Source organism: Vidua chalybeata, chromosome 10 (genome assembly GCF_026979565.1).
Source record: "Vidua chalybeata isolate OUT-0048 chromosome 10, bVidCha1 merged haplotype, whole genome shotgun sequence".
Lineage (NCBI taxonomy): Eukaryota > Metazoa > Chordata > Aves > Passeriformes > Viduidae > Vidua > Vidua chalybeata.
Window position 1 is genome coordinate 8,334,453 of NC_071539.1, and position 27,903 is coordinate 8,362,355.

At 42.2% G+C, this 27,903-nt stretch overlaps 1 protein-coding gene across 1 annotated transcript in view; it reads right to left on the reverse strand.

Annotated features, from left to right (window-relative positions):
• Positions 1–27,336, reverse strand: part of MCF2L2 (MCF.2 cell line derived transforming sequence-like 2) — a 137,418-nt gene extending 110,082 nt beyond the window's left edge. The window contains exons 1-3 of the mRNA XM_053951244.1: positions 27,195–27,336; positions 10,864–10,947; positions 1,184–1,298 (exon numbers count right to left, since the gene is read on the reverse strand). Of these exons, the coding sequence (XP_053807219.1) occupies positions 1,184–1,298; positions 10,864–10,947; positions 27,195–27,336 (341 nt within the window). The remainder of the gene's footprint in view (positions 1–1,183; positions 1,299–10,863; positions 10,948–27,194) is intronic.
• Between the last annotated feature and the right edge of the window lie 567 nt (positions 27,337–27,903).

Consider the following 27,903-nt stretch of genomic DNA (forward strand, 5'->3'; position numbering starts at 1 on the left):
TTCATGAATTTAGCTAATTTCTTTTTAATGCATCTGCGCTTTTGGGCTTCACACAGGCTGAAGAAGCTCAAAGGGTTTCTGCCTATGGTGTTGACAATGTAACACGCTGGTTCCCTGACATGTGACAAAATCACTGGGAATCATCTCCCTGCATAGCAAGTACAAAGAACTGAAAAACTAGTTTTGTGCTTTTCTCAGCAACTGCTGCTGTTGTACATACCCTGGGGCTGGTCACCCTCCCAGTCTTGAAGGAGTAAAGAAACACTCAAAACAGAGTTTCCCCTGGTGGAACAAAAGTCCCACAGAGCAGAGCGAAACAATGAAGCTGTTAAGTTCACACTATGTGGTTTCCCTCAGCTTGCTTTGGCAACTCTTTGGTAACAACTTTGGCAAATACATGTAGCTGGAGCTGTAAAACTTCCCACTCAAACTTGAAGGAGGCACGTTTTCTGCTATGATCCTCTAAGCACATTTTTGCAGAAGACCACAGAAAGTGATAAATCATTGCTATGCTTCTCACTAGTACAAACAGCCATGGTCTAGAGACAGGATCAGGGGACTGAAAAAATATTAAACTCTCTTAGATAAGCAAAAAAGTAATTCAGCAGTCATGCCTTAGCACATTTCCTCAGAGGAGAAGTCAGTTTGTTTCACTGTCCTTATAAAGCTGCAGGCAAAAAGCAAGGAAAACATCCTGGCTGTGGAGCAATCTCCAAAGAAATGAAGTACCTGAAAGCACATGGTGCTTGCTAGAATCCTGTCAGTGGGGAACCTCACTTGCTTTCTCAGCAAAGGGAAAGCTGCATAGAAAGGCGCACTCAGAGAAAAAGCAGTCGTGGGGCCTATGTAAGTATGGCTCCTTCTGAAGCAGCTCTTCCCTTATTACATCCAGTGCCCCTGAGGCTCTTCACAAACAACCCCTCTTATCTCCCTTTGATCTGCCATCTTTGCTGTTGCTCTTCAGATCTATTCCTGTTCCAATTCAGTTCAACCTGCCCTGTGTGAAGCTTTCTTTTCCATGAAAATGACACAATTCCTAGGCCTGTAGATAGGGAAGTTTCATAATGACTGGAGGATGGAGAGGCACTGGTATGTCCCGGTAACACCACTAAAATCAGCAAGCCATTTGCTTGGGGAAGCAAAACTCTCTAGGAAATCAACAGAAATTTATGCTTAGTCTCACCTGGGAATGCTGGTTAGATAAGTGACCACGTTCAGAAAATCATCATCAGGTATCTCGCTGAATCCTGCAAATTCTGGAAAGGTTATAATGGGTGCCCCATCCTTCCCTCTTCCTCCTGCAAAAAAACAAGTTATAAAGTTTAGACGGTGATTTTATGACTTTGGACAGACTGGTCAGTACTCAAGTGGGAAAGACTGGCATATTTCTCCTTGTAAAGCACCCACATCCAGTAATGATCATCAGTTCCCATCTGATACAACTCACTGTGGTTTCATTACCTCTGTTTACCCCAGATGAGATTTTAGCCTTTGAGATTCTCAGCTTTTTAATTAATCTTCTGCACAATTCTGATTAAGTGCTTTTTTTGTTGCTTTCCATTTTCAAATAATTTCTTGTGATAATATTACGATATTTCCTTATGTACAGGACTCTCCAATTCCTTCTAGACATCAAATGAAATGAAGTAACAGAACACACAAGCTTTGAAGACACACATATAGCCCAAAATACAAGCTTGGGAGCAATCCAGGTTTAGATTGGTCTAAATCTAAACCTTAAGAATGCTCAAATGCATGGAGGAATTTTGTTTATCATGCTTATTTGCATCAAACCTCTATTAAACAGGACAGGGAACTGCAAAACTCATAAGCAAAAAGGTTAAGAAAGTCCCTTTCTGAGGGATTCCCTGATCCAAATTCAGGTAGAGCTATAGGAAGCATGGAGCCAAGTCCCTTGGAAGCAAGCAGCCTTTACAGTTCTCCTGACACAATGCTCAGCCCCAAGAGCTGCTGCAGCCCACAGCACAAACCCTGTTTACTTAGAGCACCATTCCTAACTTGGTTCCACTAATAAATCTGGGCATTGCTCCAACCACACAGAAGTTACGAGGGGTTTTCTCACCAGCTTGGGCTTAAAGCTGAGAGCAGACTGAGGAGGCAGCAACACATAAAGCAACACAATGAAACAAAGATTTTGTTATAGGTACCCTATTGCTTAGTTCTCCTTTAAGATGTTATTAAGGATATGCTTTTCCCTGAGTCTTTCCCCTTTCTGTGCAGTCTTTATGTAAACCTATTCTTTGCACCAGGCTCAGGAATTCTCTAACAACCCAATACTGAGTGTAGTTCTGCTATGGACACACTTTTCTGAGTCACAGACAGAGGACTCTTGCCCAAGGGACAGCCAGATTCTGGGCTTCTCTTTAGTAAAGAGGAAGCTGTGAGGCAGTAAATTATCTTCCTTGGGAAAATATCCCATAAATTACCCCATTAGGAGCATGGGAGTGGGGATTAAAAAAAAAAAATTCTCATTCCTTGAAAGTACCCTCTAAATCCCCATAAATAATCCCTGTTTCCAGGCTGCTCCCATCCACCATTGCCTTTCCCTGTTGATAACCACAGCTGATGCCACAAACCAGTTTCTCCTGCTCTGTTGGTGGTCATTGGAAAGAGGTGCTCCAGTAATTCCTGGCTATTTCTCTGTAGAGTGGACAGTCCCTTGCTAGTCCTGATCCTGCCTCTGCCCTATCCTCACAGCCTTGGTTGGATTATTTAAAATCCCTTCTGTGCTGTCTGGCCATGGAGAGCTGGAATGCTGCAGAACACAATGTTTACACAAGGTAAAACTCAGAGCGCTAGAAAATAGAAATTTTGAACAAGGAAACTCTTTTTCTTCTTGACATCCGGTGACATGGTATCAGCACACTACCTTTAGCCCCTCATTTCTTTCCTGAAGGTTGATTATTGCTTTGATTACACCTGAAAATGACTCAGTTGTGTGAGATCATTCACTAAACTCACCTCGCTAGGAAGAAAACAGGCCTACAGAGACTCAAAAGTCTCTCAGCCAAGAGGGAAAGCAAGAAAGCCATTATTCACACTGCCCTGAATTGGATTTCAAATGCTGAGCAGAGCCATGGCCTCCACAATGACCTCCCCACTGGCCTTGGGGTGATGCCAAATGCTGATGCATGGCAGCTGGATCTCCAGCTGCACTGTCTGCAGCCAGCACTGATGTAAATATGCTGTCTTGCAAATTTAGTCAGGCTTTCCCCAGACTGCTGCACTCTAGACCAGGAACTCCAACCAGCAGGTACCCAGTTAGGCTGGTTTGTTACAGATTCTCAGTGACATCTCCTGGACACAAACAGTAAGAGCCAGGAAAATTTAATACCAAATTTGTCTGCTGTCTCTTTGTGCAGAGCTCAGTGTGTGCCAAGGTATTTCACACTTGGTATCTTGTGAACATTCACAGGATTTCTGGGCACCAAACTTAACCATTCACATATCTCAAATATGTGAATATACCTTAAATGAGGGAGATGTAGTAACTTGGAATATTTTGGTTTAAAGCAGCAATATTTGCCACTGGAGGATAAGGTAGAGATTCCCCTGGATTCCCTACTTTAACATTTGATAGTTTAGCTGCAGTTATACTCAAGATTTGTTCAAACTATAAGTTTCAAATGGTTCTTCTAATGCTTCTGCTGATGAGGATCTCTTTGTGTCCCTTTTATTTCATCTCCTGCATGTCCATTCACACATGTGCTCTTTTTCCCCTGGCCTCTTCCCTGAGCTGGATGAGGCAGGCTGATGATGTATGTGGGTGTGTATTTTTGTCATGGGATCTTCTCCTATAAAAAGCCATCCAAAGAATGAATGTAAGCAGACTGAACACTGACTTCTTCCTTTCACCACTGGCAACAAATTTAAGACACTTAGGAGCAGCCTCAGACTGAACATTCAACTAAGAGTCAGCAGCTCCTGCCTCTGACTAAGCCACAGGCCCTTAGCAGCTCCTGATCTCCATCTCATTCTCCAATGTGAAGGCAACACTTCCCGCTGCAACCACACCAGAGCGCTCAGATAGTTCAGCAGAGCTGTATTTCAGGCAGGGAAATAAAAAAGGAAACCTTCAGTTCTTGCCACACCAGGAAATTAGGGGGAAGTTTGAGGGAATTTGGTCTTCAGAAATTGTTAAGTGTTATGATGAGAAGAGAGCAGAAATGTCTGAAGTGTTGAGTGACAAGAAATACCACAAATATGTTACAAATGGGTTTTTCCTGCCCATAGCTGAACTTCAAGCAGTAGTTGAGTTACAAAGGAAAATGATCCATATCCATTTGGATAAGGGATATAAGGGAATCTCCTTAAATACCAAGGGTGTCTGGAAAACTATCTCCTCAGTATGAGTGAGCCATTCCATACATCTAAATGTTAATGCAATTTTTTTCCCTGACACTAATCCAAGAATTGCTGCAGTATGCAAATTTCTGCAGAATGTGAATTGACAAGCTTCAGCCCTTTTTCCTCGGCAGTCAACCTTTCTTTCTAAGGAGTTGCCTCAAGATTTCTTCCAGTCCTTGAAATACTTGAGCTAGATACTACTCAATGTCTTGAAAGGGTAGACAGCACAAACTAAAAGCCAAGAGGGAGAGTCTTCAGTCAGCATCATACCCATAAGGACTGAGTACATGGAATTTGACCCCAAGAACTCTCTGTATAGCATCCTTGTGCTTGCTGGGACTGTGCATAATCCCTACACTCCTGAGCATCACTTGTGAGAAGAATCCAGCTGCCAAGTAGAAGAGTTTACAGCCCATCGTAAGGCAGGCAGATAGGGACAGAACAAGCTCCAGCAGCTCCACAGGACACCAGAAGAAAAAAATAGTCCTCAATTGGAAAAAAAAAAAAAAAAGAGTACACTATCTATAAAATGAGGGCATGAAAAGGGAGACAGAAGTGCTGAAGAGAGTGCGCCAATGAGCACAGTAGAGGTGAGAGGGGTTATCTTACAGCTGCCAGAAGGACTCTGCTATTCAGCAGCGCCTGTGCAGCTGGGCTAGGAACCCGAGGACTGCTAAGAGCAAAGGAGCTCTTGATGCATGAGCTGAGCCAAGAAGCTCCAAGGGAGAAGCAAGCAATACCTTGAGTTTAGTGCAGTCAGATGCAAAAGAAAGACACCCTGAAAAACAGGCATCAGGAGTGTGGCTGTGCCTGGCAGTGTCTCCATGCAATGCACTGGCCTCTGCATTTCTGACTTGCAGCTCTTCCAGGCACCGTTAGATGCCACCCCGCAGCACTCTCCAAGCAGCACAGCCACCCCAGCACCTCCTGGCAGCTCCAAATGCTGGTGCCCAGCCAGGGAATCCACAGCTGGTGGCAGTGGCTGTGCCAAGCAGCAGCCAGGAAAGCTGCAGGTCCAGGCGGCCGCAGGGAAGGTTCCGGCTGTCCTGCAGCTGAACCAACGTGGGGCTCTCTCCTGACTCTGCCTTCAGGCAGCCAGGCTATCCACAGACAGCCTCTGTGGCTGGGTCACTGCTCCTCAGCCACAGCCCAGGCTGCTCCATCATAAGTAGCCACAGAATTTTGCCTGCAGAGGAAACCAAATCAGATTTTTGTCTCCTATGCAGACCTGAGCTTAACAAGTTGGAGCCCAACTGAAGCAAACAACAACAGGATTTAGAAGAGCAGAGGGCTGAACTGCCTGGTGAAAGCCAAGATTTCCAAAGAAAATATTACTTGACCTTCTGCCTGGTTTGCAGAATGTGAATGACAGCACCTCGCTCCTCCTTTTCCTGGGCACACTTCTTAATTTGCTCAGCTTTTCCTCTTCACTTGTCACCCAAGGGCAAAGGGAAAGGAAGAACCTGGGTGACAGGTCAGAAGTCAGAGTGAATGTGAAAGGTTAAGAAATTTAGAAGAGACAGCACACAAACTGTATCAGGATTGTACAAGGTACCCCTGGTAATGGGACCTTTACTCACTCTTATGTGTGCCAATCCCCAAAGTCCAGGACACAGAGCATCATTCATAGCTGCTCCTATTAGACAGACTTTCCAGCAGCCAATGCAGCCTGGATAGCTGCTGCAGTGAAGATGGGGCCAGAATTCAGCTGTGGAAACAAAACAGCTGAAGTATTTAGGGAAGGAATATATCTGGGGGAGAAAAGGTTATGGCAGCTGAGAAAATTTAATTTTGCTTTGCAGTGTAAAGGGTGTGATTGACAAATGAGGTGTGAGTGCTGAATTCTGAGAGCTTTCACAGCTGAAGCTGTATGTTGGTATGACTGATGTAAAAGCAGAAAGCAATCACAACTGCAGGCCAAGGCCCTGAACACAATAAGGATCTTAGAAAATTTCCCACTCCTCAATTCTAGCCTTCCCATCTAGGCACAAAAAATATCCATGGTTGAGACAATCAGGGACTACCCTGAAGTCCTATTCTATAGCCAGCAGCTCTTTTAACTAGAGATCACCAAATATGCTGACCCCCTTGGGAAATAAAACCAAAACAAATGAAAAGCACCAGCCCAACAAAGGGGCTATAGTCAGGAGAAGTTCCAAAAGTTAGTCTGCAAGTTTCCAGAGCTCACCTCCCCAGCCTGCCACAGACACTAACTCATCAGTTAGTATTGGAAAGTGTTCTCTCAAATGCTGCTGACATGTGCAGGCTTAACTGCTTGGGCCTGCCCTCATGCAGAGAGCTCCCTGAGTCATCACAGCCCAGCTCTGACAGTTCATCTCCTGGGTCAGACAGCCAAAAAGTCCAATGATATCTTGGCTGAAGTTTCATTGCTTTGGTCAGGTCTTGCTTTTTCCAAGCTCTATTGTTTTGGTTTTCCATGTTGATTAAGGGTTGTGAGTGATGAATTTCTCATTAAATCATGTTCCTGGGTCTCAATTTTTATAAAAGATCCAAATTGTCCTTTTGGCAAGGTCAGACCAGATTTTCCAAAAGGCTCAGTTTAAACAGGAAGCAGATGGTCAAATACCCTCCAGGCTTTGCAAATTAAATAAACTGGCTTCTGAGTCAGTTACCATTTTCAGATATACTCTCCCATCCACTGAAGTCTGTTAACAGGAGCAGAACACAAAGAAAATTATTCTCTCTGCTAATACACTTCGTGACAGTTTGTCTAATAAAGTCGTGATTTAGCAACATGATCCATTATTGCTGCAAATGGCAGATTGGGCTCTTTGACAGAGTAATTACAGATAAGAACAAGTTGTGAAGCTGAAGATAAAAAGGTGCTGAGGGGAAGAAATGGTAGCAGTACCAAGAGCAGATTGGTACAGCAGGACAGAAAAGGTATTTTACTAGTGGTTCTTTGTTCTTGAGTAAAAACTGGTGTGTTAGAATATCGAGGCTTTCAGTACTACTCAACTTTGTGATCTAGTTCCCTTAATAGCTACAAGAAGCACACAAACCTAGCTGAGCACTCCTGTGTTGTCACAGCTGTAGTCCCATAACTGAGAATTTGGTTCTCAAGGAAAGGAAAAAGGCAGTAGTGGTATCAAAGCTAGAATTTAACCACAAGAACCAGTATTCCTACCAGATCTCACAAGCTAAGCAGGGCTAAATCAGCACACGGGAAAAGAGACAACCAAAGTAAAATTATGTGATAAAGGACATTGCCACATTACACTGCAGCCTTTTCCATGACCTCAGTGGACCAGGGAAGTCTTTGGAGAGTTTCCCAGTTCTTAGCATGAAGTAAGGTCTTGATTAGTCTGGAAGGTGGAGGACCAGGACAAACAGGAGGCTGTTAGTGGGTAATCTATACATTATAACTAGATCCTGACACAATAAAACACCAAACTCATTAGACTTGTTATGTAATTCCTACCATCTGCTCCGAGACCACAAGACAGTCAGATCCTCTTAAGAAGTTTGCACACAGCAATAGTGGAGAGAAGTGTTTCTAATGAGTCATGTCCAGAGAAAACAAAGAGCCTTTGATTCAATCATTTTCCTCTTTCTTTTCTGCTTTACTGCAAAGAAACATTGTGAGTTCACTGCATCTGCCTCAGCTGCCAGCTGTTACTAAAAAGGTGGTATTAACCAAAGAAATACTAATTTATGACAAAGTTTGCAACAGTCAAGCACTGACTTCAGTTATCACTGGACAAATGCATTTGAGGTCCACAGGAGTGAGCAGGAGAGCTTGACAAAGCTAGAGGCTGTGAAGTAACACAAACCAGACTCAGTGCTACATCCTCTGGGCTTTGCAGAGGCTTGGAAGAGGTGACTGGCTGCACTCTGGGGGCTGCAGCCTCCAGACTGAAATAAATAACCCCATCTAGTATAAATCAGTGTATACCATTGTTAGGAAGTTGCTCAGAGAAACATAATTTATGTCCATAATGCTCTACAAGAACATTGGAATTGCCTTTTGCTGCCCAAGATGGTGACACCAAAGAACAGAAGGGTTTTGGTTGTTTTTTTTTTTTTTTTTTTTCCAGACAGTGGCTACTGAGCTGCAACTTTTCAATATGGAAAACCAGGAAATAGGCTAAGTATCAAATCTTCAGCCATCATGTAGGCAAGCACTGAAGCACCAAAATATTTGTGGTTGCTCGTACCTAATGAAAAGCAGCTAACAGCATGCTTTGAAGAAAAGCTACAGAGCCATCTGGAAAAAAAATCTAAATCAAATGAGATCATTTATGTGTGAATTACTTTAATAAGTGAAATGAGGCAGAAGAGTGTCCAGTTTTGTTTTCATTGCATGAAAAAAAACAATCTTTTGCTAAAGGAAAAATAAAGTTACATTATTTAGAGAAATGCATTTTTGAAAAGTATAGTAATGTCTGGCTTGCACCTAAAGTTCTCTTTGCAGGAGGTAATAGAGGGAGAGTAAGGAAGATTCCTGCTATGTTTCACCTATGACTCACCAGTGGTCACCAGCAGAATAAGATACTGGGCCAAAGGGGCTTCTAAGCCTTCCTTATCTTCTTCACGTGCTACCATGGTGATTCTGGAGGGGAGACACCCAGGTTTCCAAATTTAGCTGCAAACTTCAGACTGAAATCAACTTCAAAACTATGAACTACACTGCCCTGTTTTATAGTAGGATACTATTTCTGGACTGTACTGAGGAGATTTTAGATAAGACTGAAAATTCTTAAAATGTAATTTGTTATTTAGGTAGATGGGGGCATGAAAGACATCTTCTCACTCTCCTTTGGTATTTGTTATTAGTACTTCTATGTTGATGAACCAGTAATTTGCTGATTCCTAACAAACAAGCCCCTCAGCCTTGCCTTCTATGAAGAGTTATTTTTCAAGTCTTTAAACAGCTCACATTTAAACAGCCTTGTTTAAACACCTTTCTCATCACTTCCAAGAATAAAAGAATTAGATAAATGTGGAGAGTTGAATTTGCTAAAATAGCAGGTGAGAATACAGGCCCTGCTGAAATTATGAGTCCATAAAGAAATATGAAAATTCTTTTTTTATGTCTACCCTTGACATTTTTATTCCATGTTTAATGTTCTAGCTGGAACTGGAAATGGGTTTTTTCTTCCTGTTTAGTAAACCACTTTCCATAAGTTGCTCATTACGTGCTCATTACATGTATTCAGCTTTTGCTATTGGTCCCAAATGTTGCAAGGTAATGGGGGACAAAAATAGCAATCCCCCACATTTTACTGTGTAGGCAATTGCATATGAGGAACTCAATTCTCAACAATCCCTACTTACCCTGCACTGAGCACACAGTGGGATGAAAAGGGTTTGAGCAATTTAATGCAGTTACAGACCCTGTCCTGCCCAGAGGGTTGTGTTCATTAGGAATTCTAGGAAGGTGGGGCCCTGAGATGTTTTACTGCAGATGAGAAGGCAGTTGGTTCCACCTCTGCTCAGTCAATACTCTCTGCCTAATGCAAACCCTTTAGTTATTGAGCTTAGGAAACTGCCACAAGATCCTACCTGCAAGCCTCCCAAGTCAAGTGTTAATACTCAGAGCTTCATAAAGAACTCTGTGTAAATTAGATTTGATTTCTTTTGGCAACTTGGAATGCATTTTAAAATGCAAAGACACAGCAAGGATTGGGCCTGCTGAGCTGACCATTTCCAGAGCTGGGTTGGTGCACTTTCTGCACTCTATACCCAGTGTTCCTCTCCACCAAGATGGACAAGCTTCTCAAGAGGACCTTTGTATAATTTCATTATGTTAGCATTTTGTGCAAAATCATGAAACTTCACTGTTTCTATGGGGAAGATGATAAGAAAATTCTGAATTTTCTTATTTGCAGAACAGACAGAAATAGAGACAAAAAGAGTTGCCAGAGGCCATGCAGTCAACAGCAGAGACTGTTTTAGGACCCAGACAAGATTTTATCATCTACAGTATCCAAAATAATGTAATAAATAATTTGCCAAATATTTCAGTATCAGCTCCTTCTTTGGGGAAGGAACTGCGTCACTTTGTGTGATTGCAAACTTCAGGCAAACAAAGGACTATGTAATAATCATATCTTTTAAAGATTAGAACCTTACACTTTAGCAATGAATCATTTCTAAAACAAAGGCAAATGAGGAAGAAGGGGGAGGTAATGAATAGATCCCTGATAGACCAAAATCTTTTCCCACAAACAAGATGCTTGGACATTGTGCAAAGATACGTGGTGAAAGTTTTGTTTAATTTCTTGCTCTCTATATATGTTCCTCCCAGCCCATTGTGGAGATTATGGAAAATTAACTTGCCTTAAAAAAGCAAGTACAGCAGTTTGGCACTTATCCATACACCATGGATATCTGATTGCAGCAGCACTTCTCAGGAGCAATATGAAAATACTACTGCAACTGCTGTACAGAGCTGAAGCATGACAGTCAGCACGACACATTCCAGTACGTCTCCAAGAGAATCACAGACTGTCATTACCAGCAACTTCTTACCTGACAAGATTGCAAATTGCCTGTGGAGCTGCTCTATTATATCCACTGCTACCAGCGGCCGTATCTCCTGCTGCATGATTTCATCTGTGCAAGGGAAAACAGAAATCTTCCGTGAGTTCATAAAGCCTCGATGACAATTTATTCCTCCTTTAACAACCCAGCAAAACAAAAATGGCACTCAAAGTAAAGAGCCTAGCCAGACTATTGCCTGAGCTATTATATGACAATTGTGGTAAAGATTATGGTACTTACAGAGTCTCCTCTTCAGCCTATTAACTTCATCTATTGCCTTGTGATTTCAGAGAGGGCTTTTCATAAACCAGCTCCAGTGGATTTGCCAGAGCTTGCTACAGGTTTGCTCAAGCTGACGGCCTGCTCCTGACCACTTCATGTTCCATATTAAGTCACTGCATTTGGCCTCCCACTACAGCAGTTTTTCAGTCTTTGAAACAGTGAAGTCTACTCCACATACATGGTCCTGTTCCACCCTGAACTCCCCGAACTCTGCTGGAGGACTTTGTGCAGCCAGCCAATCCACAGCAGTTTCCTTTCCCGATGCTTTTTCCGCTATAAGCAAATACATAGTAAAAGGAGGAAATAAGGGGCTGTGAGACTTTCTTCTCATGAAAACAAAGCCTGTTATTTTAACTAAGCCTGTTAGTTTAAACACTAAAAAGTTAAAAAGTAACTTGGCAAGCAGCTGGGCAAAAAATGACCTCAATTTTTGTGTGTGATCTATGGAGTGAAAAGCAATTATGGTCTCACATGGAGCTAATTTGATCACTTTTTGTAACAGGTGCACCTAGATAATTTCCCCACTCTTCACACCAGTCTAAAGCAGCAACATTTACAAGAAATATCTGCCAACTTAACTGGCAGGATCAAGCTATATGCTCTAATAATACCTATAGGAGCCACTCCTTTAGCCACTGTACAGAACAACAACCAGTCCTGATGTTGTACAGATCATTTCTAAGTACCCAGACAACAGGTGGAAGGAAGGAGGCTGGGTCCAGATAGACCACAGACCTGGGTCAGGGCAGGCAGTTGCCCCATTTAAGCACCAAGATCTTAACTGATGTGAATTCAACACAGGCACTGAAATACTTTTGTGCACCTGGTTTTAAACCAACAGTCCAGAAACAGAGAGGGAGGTCAGAGAGGTTAGAGATTAGCTTCTTTCTCCTGCATCCTAGTCTACTGCCCGAAACACCTTCTCTGTCTTGCTTTCAGACATCCACTCTGATCCTTTCCAGAACTAGGGATTCCAGGTTTTAAATGGTATAATGTCATTTGGAAAGTTTTATGTTCATTTTCAAACACTTCACTAATGCCTTGAGAAGAAGCAGCTGAAGAGCTTGTGTCACAGCAGGTGACACACAATGTGAAAAAAGTTGCACAGATTTTGGCTGATGCAAAAAAAGGGAGTGATTCCAAAGAACTGGGCGGGGGGGAAGGAGTCAAGGAGGATGATTCTTCAAATCCTCCTTTTGAACTTAATAGGAGAAAATGCAAACTTGAATGAGTGATGCTTTTGATGTGGGACCTTCTTTTCCATCCTGTTCATGAGGCTCACTATCAGCTCTCTGATTCTTGACATTGTGGGTGGAAAAGCAACCAGAAATCATGAAGGAGCTTGGTGTCAGGGATTGTTATACATTGCCAAAGCAAACAAAAGAGTAGTAACCCATTAAGTTTTCCTCTTTTACTCTGCAATTTCTTCCATGTATATCCAGAATGGGACCTGGGGGGGGGGGGGGGGACGGACTGCAGAGTAAATAAAAGAAAGCAAAATAAAATATTTTTGAATATGCAAAGTTATTTTTTAGAAAGTAGACAATACTATAAGCCTGATTTCTCTCTAGCTGCTAAAGAACAGCTTGTTGATAGTCCTGTTTGAAGTCAGATAAATACTACACTCAAGGAACCAGCAGCAAAAAAAGTCCAGTAATCTATTAACACAATTCTCAACAGATACTGAGAAGTGTCCCCAGATCATTGATCCAAAGATTCTACCATCCTTCAGAAACTACACTGGAAGTATTTCTGAATCACCATAACAGTGACAGATTTGCCCTTTTCAAAACAAGTGTTGGCAGCAAGATGAAGGCAGAAGAAAGAAACTAGTGACTGTAGCTGATTGTAACAAAAACCAGTCAACATAGAAGTACAGGAAAGGAAAATCAAATTAATAATTTAAATAAAGCTTGGATTCTGAGAACCAAGAAACCTCAGAGCATCACCCATTGAAGGAAATTCTGTTGATTTCATCCAGAAGGTGAAAAGTTATTGTGATATCTGTGCAGTCCCACAGATGGTCAGGTACACTCAGATTTGACCAGGACTGAGATTATGCCAAACAGCTGCAAAAATAGAAAAAAAATGTTTCTACAATGGATGACAGAATCACATGAGAATTTTCAACAGAAATGGAAAGTTAACTAGAAAAGGTGCTGCCATCTCTCACCTCTCAGAGACTTGTCCAGCCCTCCAGGGTAACAAGCCTGCCAGTAGTTTAGTTTGTGTTTGGTGTTTGCCAATGTGAAGACATCATTAATATCAACCAGTCTTGAGCAAAACAGAAATTTCACCACCCACCCAGCCCCTATTTAGCTTTATTAGCTTGCTCTTAACATAGCTTGGTTTCTGGTTTCTAAATATCCTTTTTATTTCAAAATATTTTTGTGATTTAAGGATAAGATGAAGCAAAAGAAACAAAAACTGCAGAGTGCCAGTTAGCGCTCTTCAAATCCCCTGATTGGGCAAGACAAACCACATGGGATTGCTGTAAAACCCACACTCAGGAGGAGATGTTCAGATGATAAGAAAGGTGGTACAAAACACATTCAGTGACTAGGAATCACACATTCAATAAGTCAGGACAGTTCACACACTGACATGCTGGGAAAAGCAATTGGAGCAGAAGAAACCAGCAGGAGACTCAGAAAATCTGAGAAAACAAGGGAAGGTGCCTCATGAGCCCAAACAGCACATCAGATCATGTAGCTATGAAATGTCAGCAGCTGTAGCCAACAGCACTCAAGGTCCTATTTGCCCATTTGTTTCCTCCTCTAGGACAGTGCTTAAAGGTAGTCACTCCCCAACATGGAAGAATTTGTAGCACCACCACAGCACAGACCTTGCAGTAGAAGTCCCAGTCCTTGGAAACATGATTGATTACCTGGGGCTGCTGGAGGAAATTTTTAATCTTTGACTAGAAGAAAAGCTTGAAAAAAATCTTATTAAGTAAACAAAAAGACACAAGTCTAGGTTTGTTTCAAAAAGATGACATTTACCTAGCACCAGTGAGCATTAATCATTTATATCTTTCACTAGCTTTATCCCTGAAGAAGCTCTGAAGAAGCTCTCAGAAGCTCTGAAGCTCTCTGGTCTGTACTGCAAGCCAGAAGGCAGCAGGAAATGCTGCTCACCCACCTGGATAGAAGCAAGATACCATTTTTCTGTGGGACTGATATTCCAGCTGAGAAACCCTTTCTTCAGGGCAACATGAACTGGTATTGAACTGACAGCTACAGGTTCATAGACACTTCAGAAAAACTTATTCATGATAGGCACATTTTAACACTCCATGGGGTCAATGGGAAGGTTCCAGGAAGCTGAAAAGCTGCAGAAACTTGAAAACTATCTTGTTTCATAGCACCCCTTGCTAATATCTACAGAGGACATTGGACAGCTCCTGGTCACTTCAGAGAGTACTGTCCTCTGATAAAATCTGTATCTGTATAGGCATGCAACTCAAGATCTTATCAAAACATACAGCTGAAGTCAGATAAAGTTGTCTGCCAAGTGTCTGCAACATATTTATTTTGGTACACTTGACTCAGATATTTCCCACCTTCTGTGTGATTGCTCTTAGTGCTCTTGTGGTCTTCCTTTTTTTTTTTTTTTTTTTTTTAAGAGGCAGTTATTCCCAGCCTCTGAAATTTAAAAAAGAAAAATTTAATTTAATTGTTTGGTGTTACAATGAAACAATGCCAATGACACAGGTCATCAAAGATGAACATTTACATATACCACACACTTCTTCATTACTTGAATTAATTGAATTTGTCAGGAAAATTTAAATATGAATAAGGATGTGATAAAAGAGGAAAAAAATAAAAGAAACAAGTCAGTTCATCTATTCTTGGTTCTCCTCTTAAACTGCTTTAAATTCTGTTCCTAGCAGAGGCCAGTTTCAATGCAGAAGAATTAGGCCTTACAGTTTTGCTTCCCAAGGTTTTCTACCAAGGGGGAGAAAAAGAAAAGCAATTACTACAGCCATCTGTCTGGCACAGCTTCTCCTCCTTCCCAGCTCTCCAGGGAGGCTCACTGCAACTGTGCTACCTGATCCTCAAGGGGAAAGCCATACAGTTATGCTTCATAATTCCTCATTCAATAATGGAACCTGCTTGGGCTTGCAAACACACACTTGCTTTTTCTGCGTCTCACCCAGCTCTATGTGCTCCCACAGCAGGTCTGGAGGAGCTACACCAACAGCAGATGGTTAAAAGCAACAAAGAATATCCCCTTGTTCTTTCCTCTCTTCTCAGAGCAGACACAAACTAGTTTACATGCTAATGGCAACCAGTTGTTTCCAACAGCACTGGAAAGGTGACCTGCTGGAGTGAGGGACTGGACTGCACGAGCAGATTGACACAGCAGTGCCTGTTGCTCCACCAAGGACAACTAAAGGCCACCAGCCACACCAGGACACTGGGGCTTCTTTGTTTCTAAGTGGCTGAAGGCTACAACTGCCCAGCCTTCTGCTGACTGCAGGAGAGGATGGCTCCAATCCCCCATCTGAAGTCACTACTCATGGAATAATGGGCTAAAAATTTCCAGAGTAAAGTTCATGTCTTCTTAATGACAGCCTAATATGTAATTCACAGGGAAAGAAGACAGCTGAGAGTGAAAGAATTCTTTTCTGAAATAGTAGAGTACATCAGCCTACTTCTACTTTGTGAAAGCTCTGTCAAAAGTTATGCTCAGAGCTTTCGTAATTTTTTGGAGAAAAATCAGATTGCTGATGTGATGAAAAAGGGTCAGACAGGGTTAAGCATGAAGCCAGATATTTCTTGGCCAGATATTTCATTTTAAGAACATGAAAGGACACCTTACATTATGTGTTCTTATGCTCCTTAGAAAGTACCAAAAGGCAAATCCAAAGTTTGAAAGTTGCAGAATTCCTACAGTCCAGAACTTCTCCCAGGTCCTGAGTCTCCTTTGCTTGCCACCAACAACAGCAAAGTCTAGCAGAGCTAAGTTTTCAAGAATTAAACACACTAAGGAAACAAATTTGCACGTTTGACTGATAAGGTTTAAGAAGCCTAAAGGATTTGAAAATATTCCCACCAGAATTCCCAGTTCAAGTCCTTAAGCAAAACATTTCCCTTTTGAAGGTCAAAAAGAACTTCAAGGTTATTACATCAGATAAAGAATCTCTTAGTTTGGAATCCTTTTTTAAATTTCTATTTATTTTTCTTTCTCACCATTTGTGCCCCTTGTTTACTTTCTGAAAAGGTTTGTTTATTCTCTCAGCCCAGGCAGACAAACAGGTCAGTTACTGATACAAGCTGCTGTGCTACCGATTGTTCTAAAGAGGAACTAAAAATCTAGCTATAAACAGAAGGGAAATCTCATCCTTTCTCTTCTGCCGCCTCTTTTTTTGCTAACCCATGTTGAGTCAACTGAAAGCTAAGCCAGGAGTAATGCTATTGTAAATAACGTTGTAAATTGTAATTGTACTGTAAATTTCCTTAGTGATTGCTTCTGATCTGGGTTAGTTCTCTGCAAAGCTGCTTGAAGGGTTCAATTGCTGGTAATGTATAGGAGGGGTAGGGGGTGGCAAAGCCAGGACTACCCTTCCAGGAGAGAATCAGACTTAGGTCAGCTTAGATCAAAAGCCAAAATGAAGCATAGGGGACTGGTATCAACTTTTCTCTCAGTTCACCAAACACGACTGTAAAACCCACAAAGAGCATTTGTTTTAATGCAATTTCTCTTCTCATTAAAGCCAAGTTTCATAGCAAAGTTTGGTAGCCATCTCCCAAAGACTGAAGATCCTGCTAAAATATTAAAATAACTCTTGGTCATGTTTGGAAGTATCTGTTTAAGTTGGTCGATTTTTAGTTACAACAGCAACCCAGTTTTGTGTACACTAAGGCAGTAGAAATCTGGAGAAGCAAGGTTAGGAGCAAGACTCTGTCTTGAGTGATGCACTGCCAGCATGTTCCAGTCCCTCGAGAAGGGGACAGACTGAAGCCATGGTGTGGAAGGAATTGCCTTGCAAGCTTTCCCAAACAATCTCCATGAAAGGTTAGAAATGCACCTTTCTCTGAAGAGCTCAAAAACCTGTGCATCCCAGCGTCTACCTGGGCAGAAGCTGAACTGGTGCTTGATGTGATTTTCTATCACACAGCAGATCTGCTCTGAAGTTTTCTCCTGTCATCACACTGAGTCATGACTGGTATTTCCAAGGCATTCTGTGCAACCTAATGATGGAGGTACAGCTTTACCTGAGCCTGGCTCTGCAGGCACATATTTCTGCTGATTTTAAGTCTTTCAGGAAAGACTGTTCAAATTCTTTGCATCACTGCATTTTTCAATTAATCTCATTCACTAAATTTACTTATTTCAACATAAAATTGCAAGAGTGAAGAGGTCACAGATTGAAAAGACCTGTTTAGAGGCTGTGTTTTCCCGTGCTCCAGGAGTAGTTACAGACTTTAATATGTTGTTTTTACAGGCAGGCACAGTACACATTAGGAGCCTATTGTGGTTGACTTATAAGGGGAAAAAGTAGAGCTGTTCATATATAAAATTGAAATCTTGCCCTCCCAAATGGAAATGCACCCTCTAGGCATGATGTCAGCTTTCTAAGCCCATGTCAAAATATTTTGGAATATACTTCCTTGGATGAAGAAACAGATTTTGCTGCTTTTTACATTTAACCACATCTTCAAAAACAGTCTTTGGATGTTCTTGTTTGACAGAGATTTTTTGTTTGTTTTTAAAGAAGTCCTAAAATTGATTGGAAAATTAAAAAAAAAAATTTAAAGCTTTCTTCTGCATAGGTAAACCGTCATTTTGATTTACTGTTGGTACATTCTGCAAAAATACATTGGTGTGTACAAATTTATACTTACAGTCACACTTCAAGGATTTCAATGACTATTTACTGTCAGAACACACCATACATTTATGCACACATTTAGGAATTCTCCATCAATAATTCCCATCAATGCTAAATTTACAAACTAATATAAAATACTCAAAGCACTCTCCACTGTTCAGTTCAGTTCATACCCTAGCCTATTATGAAGATGCTTCTTATAATACTGCTGTAAAATCATAAGAGATAGATAAGAAATTATTAATAAATCTTCACTCTACATTATGAATTATCCATAATCCATAAGAAAAGATCTAAAGAAACATCATCTGCTCAGCAAGATATTGCTTGATTTCACAAACCACCCCCTGGTGGGGGGATGCTACATCCTACTGTCCACAAAACTGAAACTTCCCTAAAAAAAGGCATTAAAGGCAAAGGTCTCATCTCAGTATTCAAGAGATAAATCCAGATTTATAGCAGCCTGGGACAGCCTCTTGCCTAGTGCCTCAGTAGTAAAAACTTCTTGATAGTTTCTGAGTTTTGCCAGAGAAAAGTTAATTCATCTTCTTCCCAAAATCTGTCATTCACAACAATGCTGGATTGCTAGAACGCAAATTCCTGCTCAGAGAATAGAAGAAAAGAACATTTCCATAATGTCATGTTAAAAACCATCATGAATAACAAAAGCCACAAAAGCAAACTGCAAAGCTAAAATATGCTCACTACAATGCCTGGACACTGAGCTAATCAAGAGATACAGCAGACTGTACTGCAGACTTCATTCCTTTCTCCCAGAGCTTGCCAGCAGACAGTTTCATAGCTGAAACTGTATCTTAGAAAAATTCTAGCCACTGAACTATTGCATCTAGCAAAATAATTTCAGAGCCTATTCACATAATTTCTGCGCTCAGGAGCTGAAGGGCTGGTTGCTTGCTCATTGCTGAACAGAGGCCAGTTAGCTCAAAAATATTTCCCTGGCTACTGTATTGGAGACAAACAGTGAGCCACAGCAGCCCCCACTGCTGCCAGCAGCGCTCTGAGTGTATCTCCGGGACAAACACTGCTCACAGCCGACCTCTGCCCAGGACAGCTCCCAGCCACCCTCCTGCAGCCTTCTCCAAGCTGTCACCAGCAGCTCAGTTCAGAAGCCCCCAGAAAAAGCAACAGAAAGACACCGCAAAGAGCGCTGGCTCCCCTGCAGCCCCTGCAGCCACTCACGAGCCCTCACTGGTGAGGCACCCGGCTCCTCGCAGTCCCGCTGTGGCAATGAGGTCACCGAGGCACAGCGTGGGGAGGGAGGGATGGAGAGAGGCAGCACTCCGTGCAAGCAGTCCTGGATCCAACCAACGGTGCACCCAAGTGCTGACGCTCTGCTGGAGGAGTCTGCACAAATTGCTTAGGAACAGCTTCAGGACAAACCACAGCAGAGACCTCTGACTCGCACCACGGCCAGGTTCAACCCTGCCCGACCTGCAGCTGCCTCTCCCCGCCCGGACAGCTCTCCACGCAGGCCCCTCCAAAGGGACACTTCGGAGGCATTCACAGCTTGGCACAAACAATAAAGGTACAGCCCAACAAACAACAAAACAGATTCACTTGCTCAGACTAAGTCATGGAAAGGCTTTCATTAAAATAACCTTAAATAGTAGGGTATTCGGGGCCAAGGGAAACCAGCAGTGCTGCTGTGAATAGCTGTCTGGAGTACTATCCCAAAGGCACAGCCACACATCAGAACATAGTGCTGTTATTTAAAGACAAAGAAGACTGCATGAGGCTTATGAATTTGGTAGGAAACATGACCTCGGGTTTTGAACAGTGGAATAATCACTTTTACATATTTAGTTCAATGAATACTTCAGAACACAGGCTTTCAGTGCATGAAGGGAGTACACATGTGGCTTGATGAAGGTGACATCACATCTATAGCAATCTGAAGCAACACTGGGAAGCAACATTAACATTAAGTTAACTCATAAAATTTACTGTCCCTTTACTGCCACAACCCCCAGCAGCTCAGTGGCTTTAGATACAAGTCACTCTTTACTCAGGCTACAATAGCTGTCCCCTAGGATGTGTGATGCAATGATAATATCCTGTTTGTTCTGCTTCTTCAGGCTCCAAAAAGACACGTGTCATTCATTTTATAGATAGGGAAATTGAGGCACAGGGATAGGAATCCAGGTCACCAGTCAACCTCAGTTTTCCCCCTCAGTAAATTGAGAAGCAGACCAGAGTTTTTTGTATAGACAGGCTACTGGACAGTGGATCTGTCTTAAGGATAATACACCAGGTATTTCCTTCCTTCTCCCATCAGCTAACCAACACAAACTATGACAACACTTATAGTATAGCATGAGAAAACTAACAGGATTTTCTGTGTAGGTACAAATAAATGCTAGATCTAAGCAGAGCATCACCATGCTTGGTACAAGATACACCTGAGAGCTTATGACACCTGTAGCTTTACAGACAGACACTACTTGGTGGATAAAGGTACAACAAGAGAGTGGAAAGATGCATGGATTTTACACTGCACTTCCTTTTCCAGCCTCCCTTACACTGCCTGCCAAACAAGAGAATTCACCAGCTGTAGTGGGTGGGTAATGTTACTCTCTGCTGCCTGTATAAATGTCCACGTGTAACCAATGTACAAAATCTGTCTCCCATTCCAGACACGTTTTGTTCTCCTGGGAGCTTCCCCTCCAGCTCTGCTTCTGCACGGCGAACTGACCACAGCCCTGTTAGCCACCGAGCCCAGCCCGGCCCCGGGGCAGCCGAGACAGCAGCAGAGCCGGTGCACAGCTGGGTCCCCAGCCAGGTGTGGGGTAGCGCGCTGCCCCCTCCCGGCACCATCCGTCACCTTCCTGCCGGGATTGGCCTTCCTGCGACACAGAGGGACAAGCGTCACATCGGTCCCAGTGGCCGATAAATGTGCCAGATGATTACAGTCTAAAAAGCACTATAACCCTGTGCACAGAGATGATGCAGAAGTAGCAGATCCAGCCGTGGAGTTAGACGATGAAATGTTACTCTGCAAGTGAATGTAAATTACTAACCTAATGTGGATTCAGGATATAAGGAGAGGAATGAACTCACCATGGAAGTGGCACCAAGAAATTCCTCTCAGGCCACTACATTCTCCTCGGGGAGTACTTTAAGTTTCATAAGCTAAATTTACAAGTCAGACATCTTTTCATTTGGGTAATTAGTACAGGTGATTTCAGTATGCACCAGCAAAATGTCTTTGCCAAGCTTAAAAGTCTTAGTTGTGCCTCTCTCAGCAGAATAATATTTTGTACTATCCAAATATTGTCTCACCAACATACAACCCATAGAATAGGGTAATACCAACATTTCAGTTTTTGTTACTGGGAAGCAACTGTACTACACATTTAAGTTAACTTAAAAAAAAAAAAAAGAATAATATTCAAGGACTTACCGTCTCTGGCTACAATAGTTACAACATACCCCAGTTTCATGGAAATAAGTTGCACCATGTCAGCATCTGTTTCCACATGTTCATGTGTTCATGCCTGTGGGTGTGGGCCTCCAAAAGCATGACAAGGAATGGCTCATACCCAAGTGCCTCTAACTCAGAGATCATCGTCCCAGATTCTTTGACTGCAGGGCCAAAGAGGACCACTAGGTTCATTGTGTTTGACTTGTTGAACACACAAGATGTTGATGGAAATTGGATTAAACCAGCATTTTAGAAAGCTCTTTAATCTTATGTTAAAGACTTCAGGCAACTGCAAATCCACTGTTTCCTCTAGAGAAGGCCTAACACAAAGAAACTGGCTTGTGTTTCACAGCTCCCACTATGACTTACAGCCCACTGATTTTTATTGTGCTTTTGACTTGAAAATTTAAGTTGCCCCCCATTTCATCCATTCTCTGACACATGTCACTTTTTGAGTCTAGTGGTAAAGTCAAGGGTAAATGGAACAGAGTATCCCTTTACCCCTTCTCATTCCCCCTTAGTTTTTCCCAATGCTAGCAAACAATGACCTTACTAACAAACAATGACCTTGGGATACTCACAGTATCCCAATTTAAAAATCAGGTCTTCACTCCTGTAGACCTCCTCAGAGGCATCCCCAGAAGCACACTGTCTCAATGTGTGACTCAGGAGTTTAGACAAGTAGCCTAAACTGAGCAATCCCCAGTATAATGACTCATAGGCACAGGTTCTGAATATAAATAAGGCATTGACTCTGTGCAAAACAAAGATGTTGGGATATTCCAGCTTAGAAAAAGGAGGAAAAAAAATGCTTGGTCAATAATTCTTGTCTGTTGTAAGAGCTTGGAGGATTTTTTTTCCCCTTGAAAAATTGAATTAACTAATAGGATTAGAAATTTGTGCAATAAGACACATGGCATAGTCCAAATATTCATATATAGCTGGGCTGCTCCAAACAAGCATTTATTTATCATTCCCTTATACTTGATCCTGAGTATCTCTAGTAGATAATGTGCAGGTGGTGAAGAAGGAAAGTCCATGTCATAGAAAACTCACTGGTCAGGCTAATCCATAGCAAGATTCAGGTAATAAAGCTGCAGTACAATTTGTATTAAAAAATCAATACATTAGCGCAGCAGAATTGGGTCTTTGAGTGAGGTTTGAAGCAGCAGAACTGGCTGAATTTGGAGAATAAGCTCTGTGGGCATAACCAGGGTGAGAGCTCTGCACAGGCACTCTCCAACCTCCCAGCATGCTCAGCACTACTCTCCCCTGAAATCTTCTCCCCAGGCAGTTTACACTACAATTTAGGTAATAAAGAAAAGCAAACTGGGCTATTATATTGTGGTAATAAGTCCCACAAGTTAACAAAACATTGCCAATTATAGCAATCTGTCTATCCATGTTTAATGCTTTTCCATTTCGCTGAGTTGTTTCTTGTTCTGGTATCATGGGAGAAAGGGAAAAACATAAATACCCACAAGGCCTCTGCTCTAACTTGCCCTCTGAGAATTTGTTCTCTTGATCTTTGCAGTACTACATCTCTCTCAGAATTCTTTTAAATGAAAATCAAGCTGTGCCTTCCCTATTTCTCTCATAATTGTCTGGATTTTTCTGATTAGGTAAACAGGGTTTTAGTATTTCTCAACCACAGCAGAGCACACTGCATATGAATGGAACAGGTAAAAAGAAACACAAGCATCTAAGATAATAATCTTTTTTCAGAAAAACCTCTATGGAAAACAGAATATTTTATTTCAGCTATTCTATATGCAATGAGAGCCAGCTGAAAAAAGTTATCCCAGGTCCCCTAAGTAGCATTTTTTATTAAAGAGAAGAAGAAATACTGAATGCAAATAGAACCAGAACGATTTTGAGTAATACACAAGGAGCCACTCTGACTGAGTCTCAAGGGATTTAGAAATACCTTCCACTTATACTTCAGATTTTGGTCTTCACATGAAATAGTCATTTTCTCCAGTAACCAGTACCTTTGTGGAAAGGTCAGTCATTTAAGAAAGGAAAGCATTTCTCATTTATTTTACTACTAAAGGTGGAGAAGCTCCAAAAAGTCCAACAAATTTCAGTCTCAATTCATTTCAGATGGGATTTCCTTCCAGAGATAGCACCATATTCCTTAACCACTCCAGTACTTGAGTCCCTTTTCCTCCCTGAACAGATGGATCCGAAGAATTGGTTTTCAACTCCAGCAGTAAGAGAGACACAGCAGTAGGACAGAGAACAACCTCCCATGATTGCTGGGCAGACAAAACTGCAGCATTCCTCTGTCCTACACAGGACAAAAGCAGAAACACTGCTAGCATAACAGACAGGCCCCCATCCTACTGGCAAGGAGCCTCTTGCCTGGTTTTGCAGTAACAGCAAAATCCTGAAAAGCTTCAGTAATAAACTGCAAACTCCTTAGTGTCTGCAGATTCACTACCCTGATTTAAGCAGCCACCAGCCTTGAGCGCAGATGAAAAACACACATTTATTCCCCTAAAAACAGAAAATCCCCTTGCAGCCCCAAGCTCCACAGCATGCAGAGAGACAGCCATAGCCAGCACAGGATCATTCATCCATGTAAAACCCCCGTAGGTGTATGATCCCCTTGGAGGACTTGAGCATCGTAACAAGAGAGAGGCTAATGGAGCATCTGGGGACAAAGGGGCCAGTTTGGCAAGAGATGTCCTCAAGCATTTAAGGTGTTCACCAGCAGCAGGGTGACATAAATAGTCAGGTCTGTGCTGAAAAGACATGTGAGCCACTGTGCAAGAATGATGCATTTCATGGCAAGAGGCTATGCTTTGCTTTCAGCCTCAGTATCTGTTTCATGAGGAACTGAGGGCACTCCAACAATGATCAGCCCTGGACTGGGGTCCCTGGCACATCTCTGCCTGGCTTTCTGGGGGCTCCTTCCCTTTGGTTCTCATAGCTGTGCCATAACCAGCACCTTGGGGCTGCAGCTTCCAGAGTCTCAAGGTCACATAGTGGTATTTAAAATAGCACCATTTGTACACCAGACCCCAGAGGGCCCTGTAGGCAGCTCATACAGCCTGTTGCAGGGAGCCAGGGCTGTGGAGCTCTGAGCAGGCATCACGTGCCCAATAAGGAAACTGCCCTTCAGCTGGCCTCTCACAGCAGCACTTCCTTTTTGTGAGCATTCACTATTTTTATCCCTTTACCTGAACAGAAGACTACAACCATACTTCTAACCACTCAATAGAACAAATCACACTGATTCAAAGAAAGCCTTGAAACTTGCATTATCCAGGAATATGGAAGATCAGACTGGAACTGGAACAGAGGAACTGGAATGGCTTGGCACAACACTGCCCTGCTGTGGGGTACTGCTGATAGAAGTCAGGTAACCTGCAGGCCACTGCAAGCATGTGGCCTCTATTTCTGCTGTAGTTACCTGCATGCCTTCCATATAGTCTCATTATGATATCTAATATACAAGATAAAATTGCCACAGAATATTCAAAAGGCTCCACAGGCATGGTCTGTATGTATGTCTTGGGGATGGACAAGGTGAAAATTGCTCCATATTTTGGAGTACTTGAAGTACTAAGTAAACATCAGCCAATTGGACCTTAGTAACACTCCAGCTTGATCTTTAAACTGCAGAAAGGGTACTCCCCCTAAAATGGTAAGTCAGAACATGCCCCAGGGATCCTGCATTGCCACTATGTTCAGAGAAAGTCCAAGAAAAAGGCAGTCAATGAGTCTTTGCTTGTAGGACTAGGGGGGGCAGACAGAATCCAAGTTCTCTGGGACAGATAATCTTTCTGCCTCTGTGTTTATACAGCACAGACAAGTAAGGGAAACTGGTCTAGTCATCAAAGTAGTAATATGAAGTAGTCATAACCACATCATCAGGTTCCACTTTTTATGGAGGCAGGTAATTCCCACTCCTACTTTACAAATAAGAAAACACAGGCCAAAAAAAACCCCACGATGAGTACAAGGTCAGAGTCAGTTCAGAGCAGGAGAAAACAACCCACGCAGTGTTGTTATGAATTCCTGTGCCACCTTGCCAGCTCCTTAGCCCCCTTCTAAAACTGTCACCACACACAGAGCTGCCCCAGTGTGTTCTCACAACTCAGACAGCTCCAATACCTGCTGCTGAAGGCACCTTGTCCTCAGCAATAACTGAACTTCTGCCCCTATAGCAGCTTCACTGGCAGAATTTAATACTAAAGCAGCAAAGATGTTTTCTGCCTCACAAAACGACAACAGGCTCAGGCTGATCTGACGTGCTCTTTGTTCCCTAGCAAAAAATTATTTTCCAAGGGACTTCCACCCATAATACTATCCCAGGCTGTCTCTCAACATGAGAGGAAGAGAAGGTGTTTCCCTGGGAACAGTAACCATGGCAAAGCCCTTACTAGTCTCTTCCCCTCTCAACTACAGGAAGAAAAAAGAGCAGCAGATGTCTGAGCTCTGCCTCCAGCAGGTCCACAGGCCCACAAAGCTATAAGCAACCTGATCAAACATTCAGGAAGGAACTTCAATGAATCCACTGTCTTTTACTGGATACCAGACATTTCTGCCCTGCTGTGCTGAACTCGGAATGCCTCAGTACAAAGAGGGCAACTGGAAACATCAGTGTTACTGAAAGGTCAGCCAAATACAACAATGCATAGGTAGGCACTGAGCCCAAAGATCAGCATGGATAGATCACTCACAGAAGCAGAGGTACAATGGATTGGCTTTGCAGTTTTCAAACCCTGACATTGTGCATTAGAGCCCTATTAAAGAAAGCATCTGCAAAGCCCAGTTTGTGAGCAGTGGCTGCAGCTGATACCCTGCTTCTGGTCTACCTCTTTTTCTACAGAATATTCTCGATTTAGCAGATCAAATGCAACTCTCTTTGCTGAAGACTAATTAAATCATAATAAACAATTTAACTTCCAAGTACAATCATATTGCTTGCTTGTGGGAATCTTCATCATGCACTAGTGAACACATTGTAAATTTCTGGATTTGAGGTTTACTACATATTTATTCAAGTAAACAGGGCAAATGAAGGGGGGCTCTTTGAAAAATCTTCCTCTCAATGACACAGAGAAAAAGTGTTCTATGATTCAGCAGTCTTGATATGTCAACAGACAGTCAGCAGCCTAGATTTCAAACTGCATCACTCCACTTCAGAGTTAGCATGCAGTTAGCACAAATTGCTAGGTACCAGTAGCTTATACTAGCAACCACCTGAGAGTGGAATACTGCCCTGTACCTGGGCTGACTCACACAGAGCACAAAAAGCTCCATTGTGCTACTTTCTGAATTAAAAAAAAATAAATCTTTACAGAGAGGAAGATATTGACATTCTACATAGGAATTCAGGAGCACAGGGTGACAGGATAGGCTGGGTCATGACACATACTGCTCCAGCTCTTTACATTTATTTTTAAAAAGTATTTTCCATGCACAACAGATACCTACTCCTGACATATACAGAAAACTCAGTGTCTAACACCTGAATGAAATAAATATTTATTCAGAATAAGTCTAACATTAATTTTAACCTCCTTTAGGTCAAATCACTGCAAATATCCCAGAAATAAACAGCCAAGTCAAAAGCTGCAGTCACACCTGAGGTAATACCCAAATCCAGCCAGTTGCCTTTAATTATCACTGACTCCTCAGAGAAAGCATTAAGAATATAATCTCTTTTTGCAAATTGCCTAGGGATGCAATGCAATTACCACTACGAGAAGATGCTATTTTGTTTAAAGATGTTACACATACCTTTCTTTGCCATGCGCTCCAGTCTAATGCATTCTCCTATAAAATCATGATAACATTTCATTTCTCCTTCTGTTATCCGGACAGCAGTGAAAGGCAGATTCCTGGGTACCTGTTGTCCACATTTCCGACACCGAGAAGCCATTGCCACAGCTCAGGAGACTCTTGTCAGGAATCTGCTCTCTGTTTGCTGGAATCCAGCCTGATTCTTCAGCTGTCAGTCCAGCCTGGTGACTTTATCCCACTTAGTTCATTCAAGGTCACCCTCGCCAGCAGGATGTTCACCATTGCAATTGGCTAAGACTTTTATAGGCTTACTGACTGTGTTTGTTTCTCCCTCCTTGCCTTCAATATCAGTTTACTTTAATCTCTCATTCAGAATGAAAGCTGTGAACCTCAGCACAGCCCATGCCCTGAATGGCTTCCTTATCATTAATTTAAAGCTGTCTTACAAGCAACAATGAAGAGAAAAGATCCCAGAAGCACATTGCAAGATCACAGAATGACTCTTAATGAGCATGCCAGATATGTTCACAAAGAATTTTTCTTTGAGAATAGGTTTTTCTTCATGATTTTTGGTTCCTTTCAGGCTTATGGTTTTATGATTTTTCATCTCTGAGAATGAATTTTTTTACTTCTGCATTTCAGCTTGGACGGTGCAAGGAGACTGCTCTGCAGAGCTGCTCAACCAATTACTCACACGTCTGGCAGT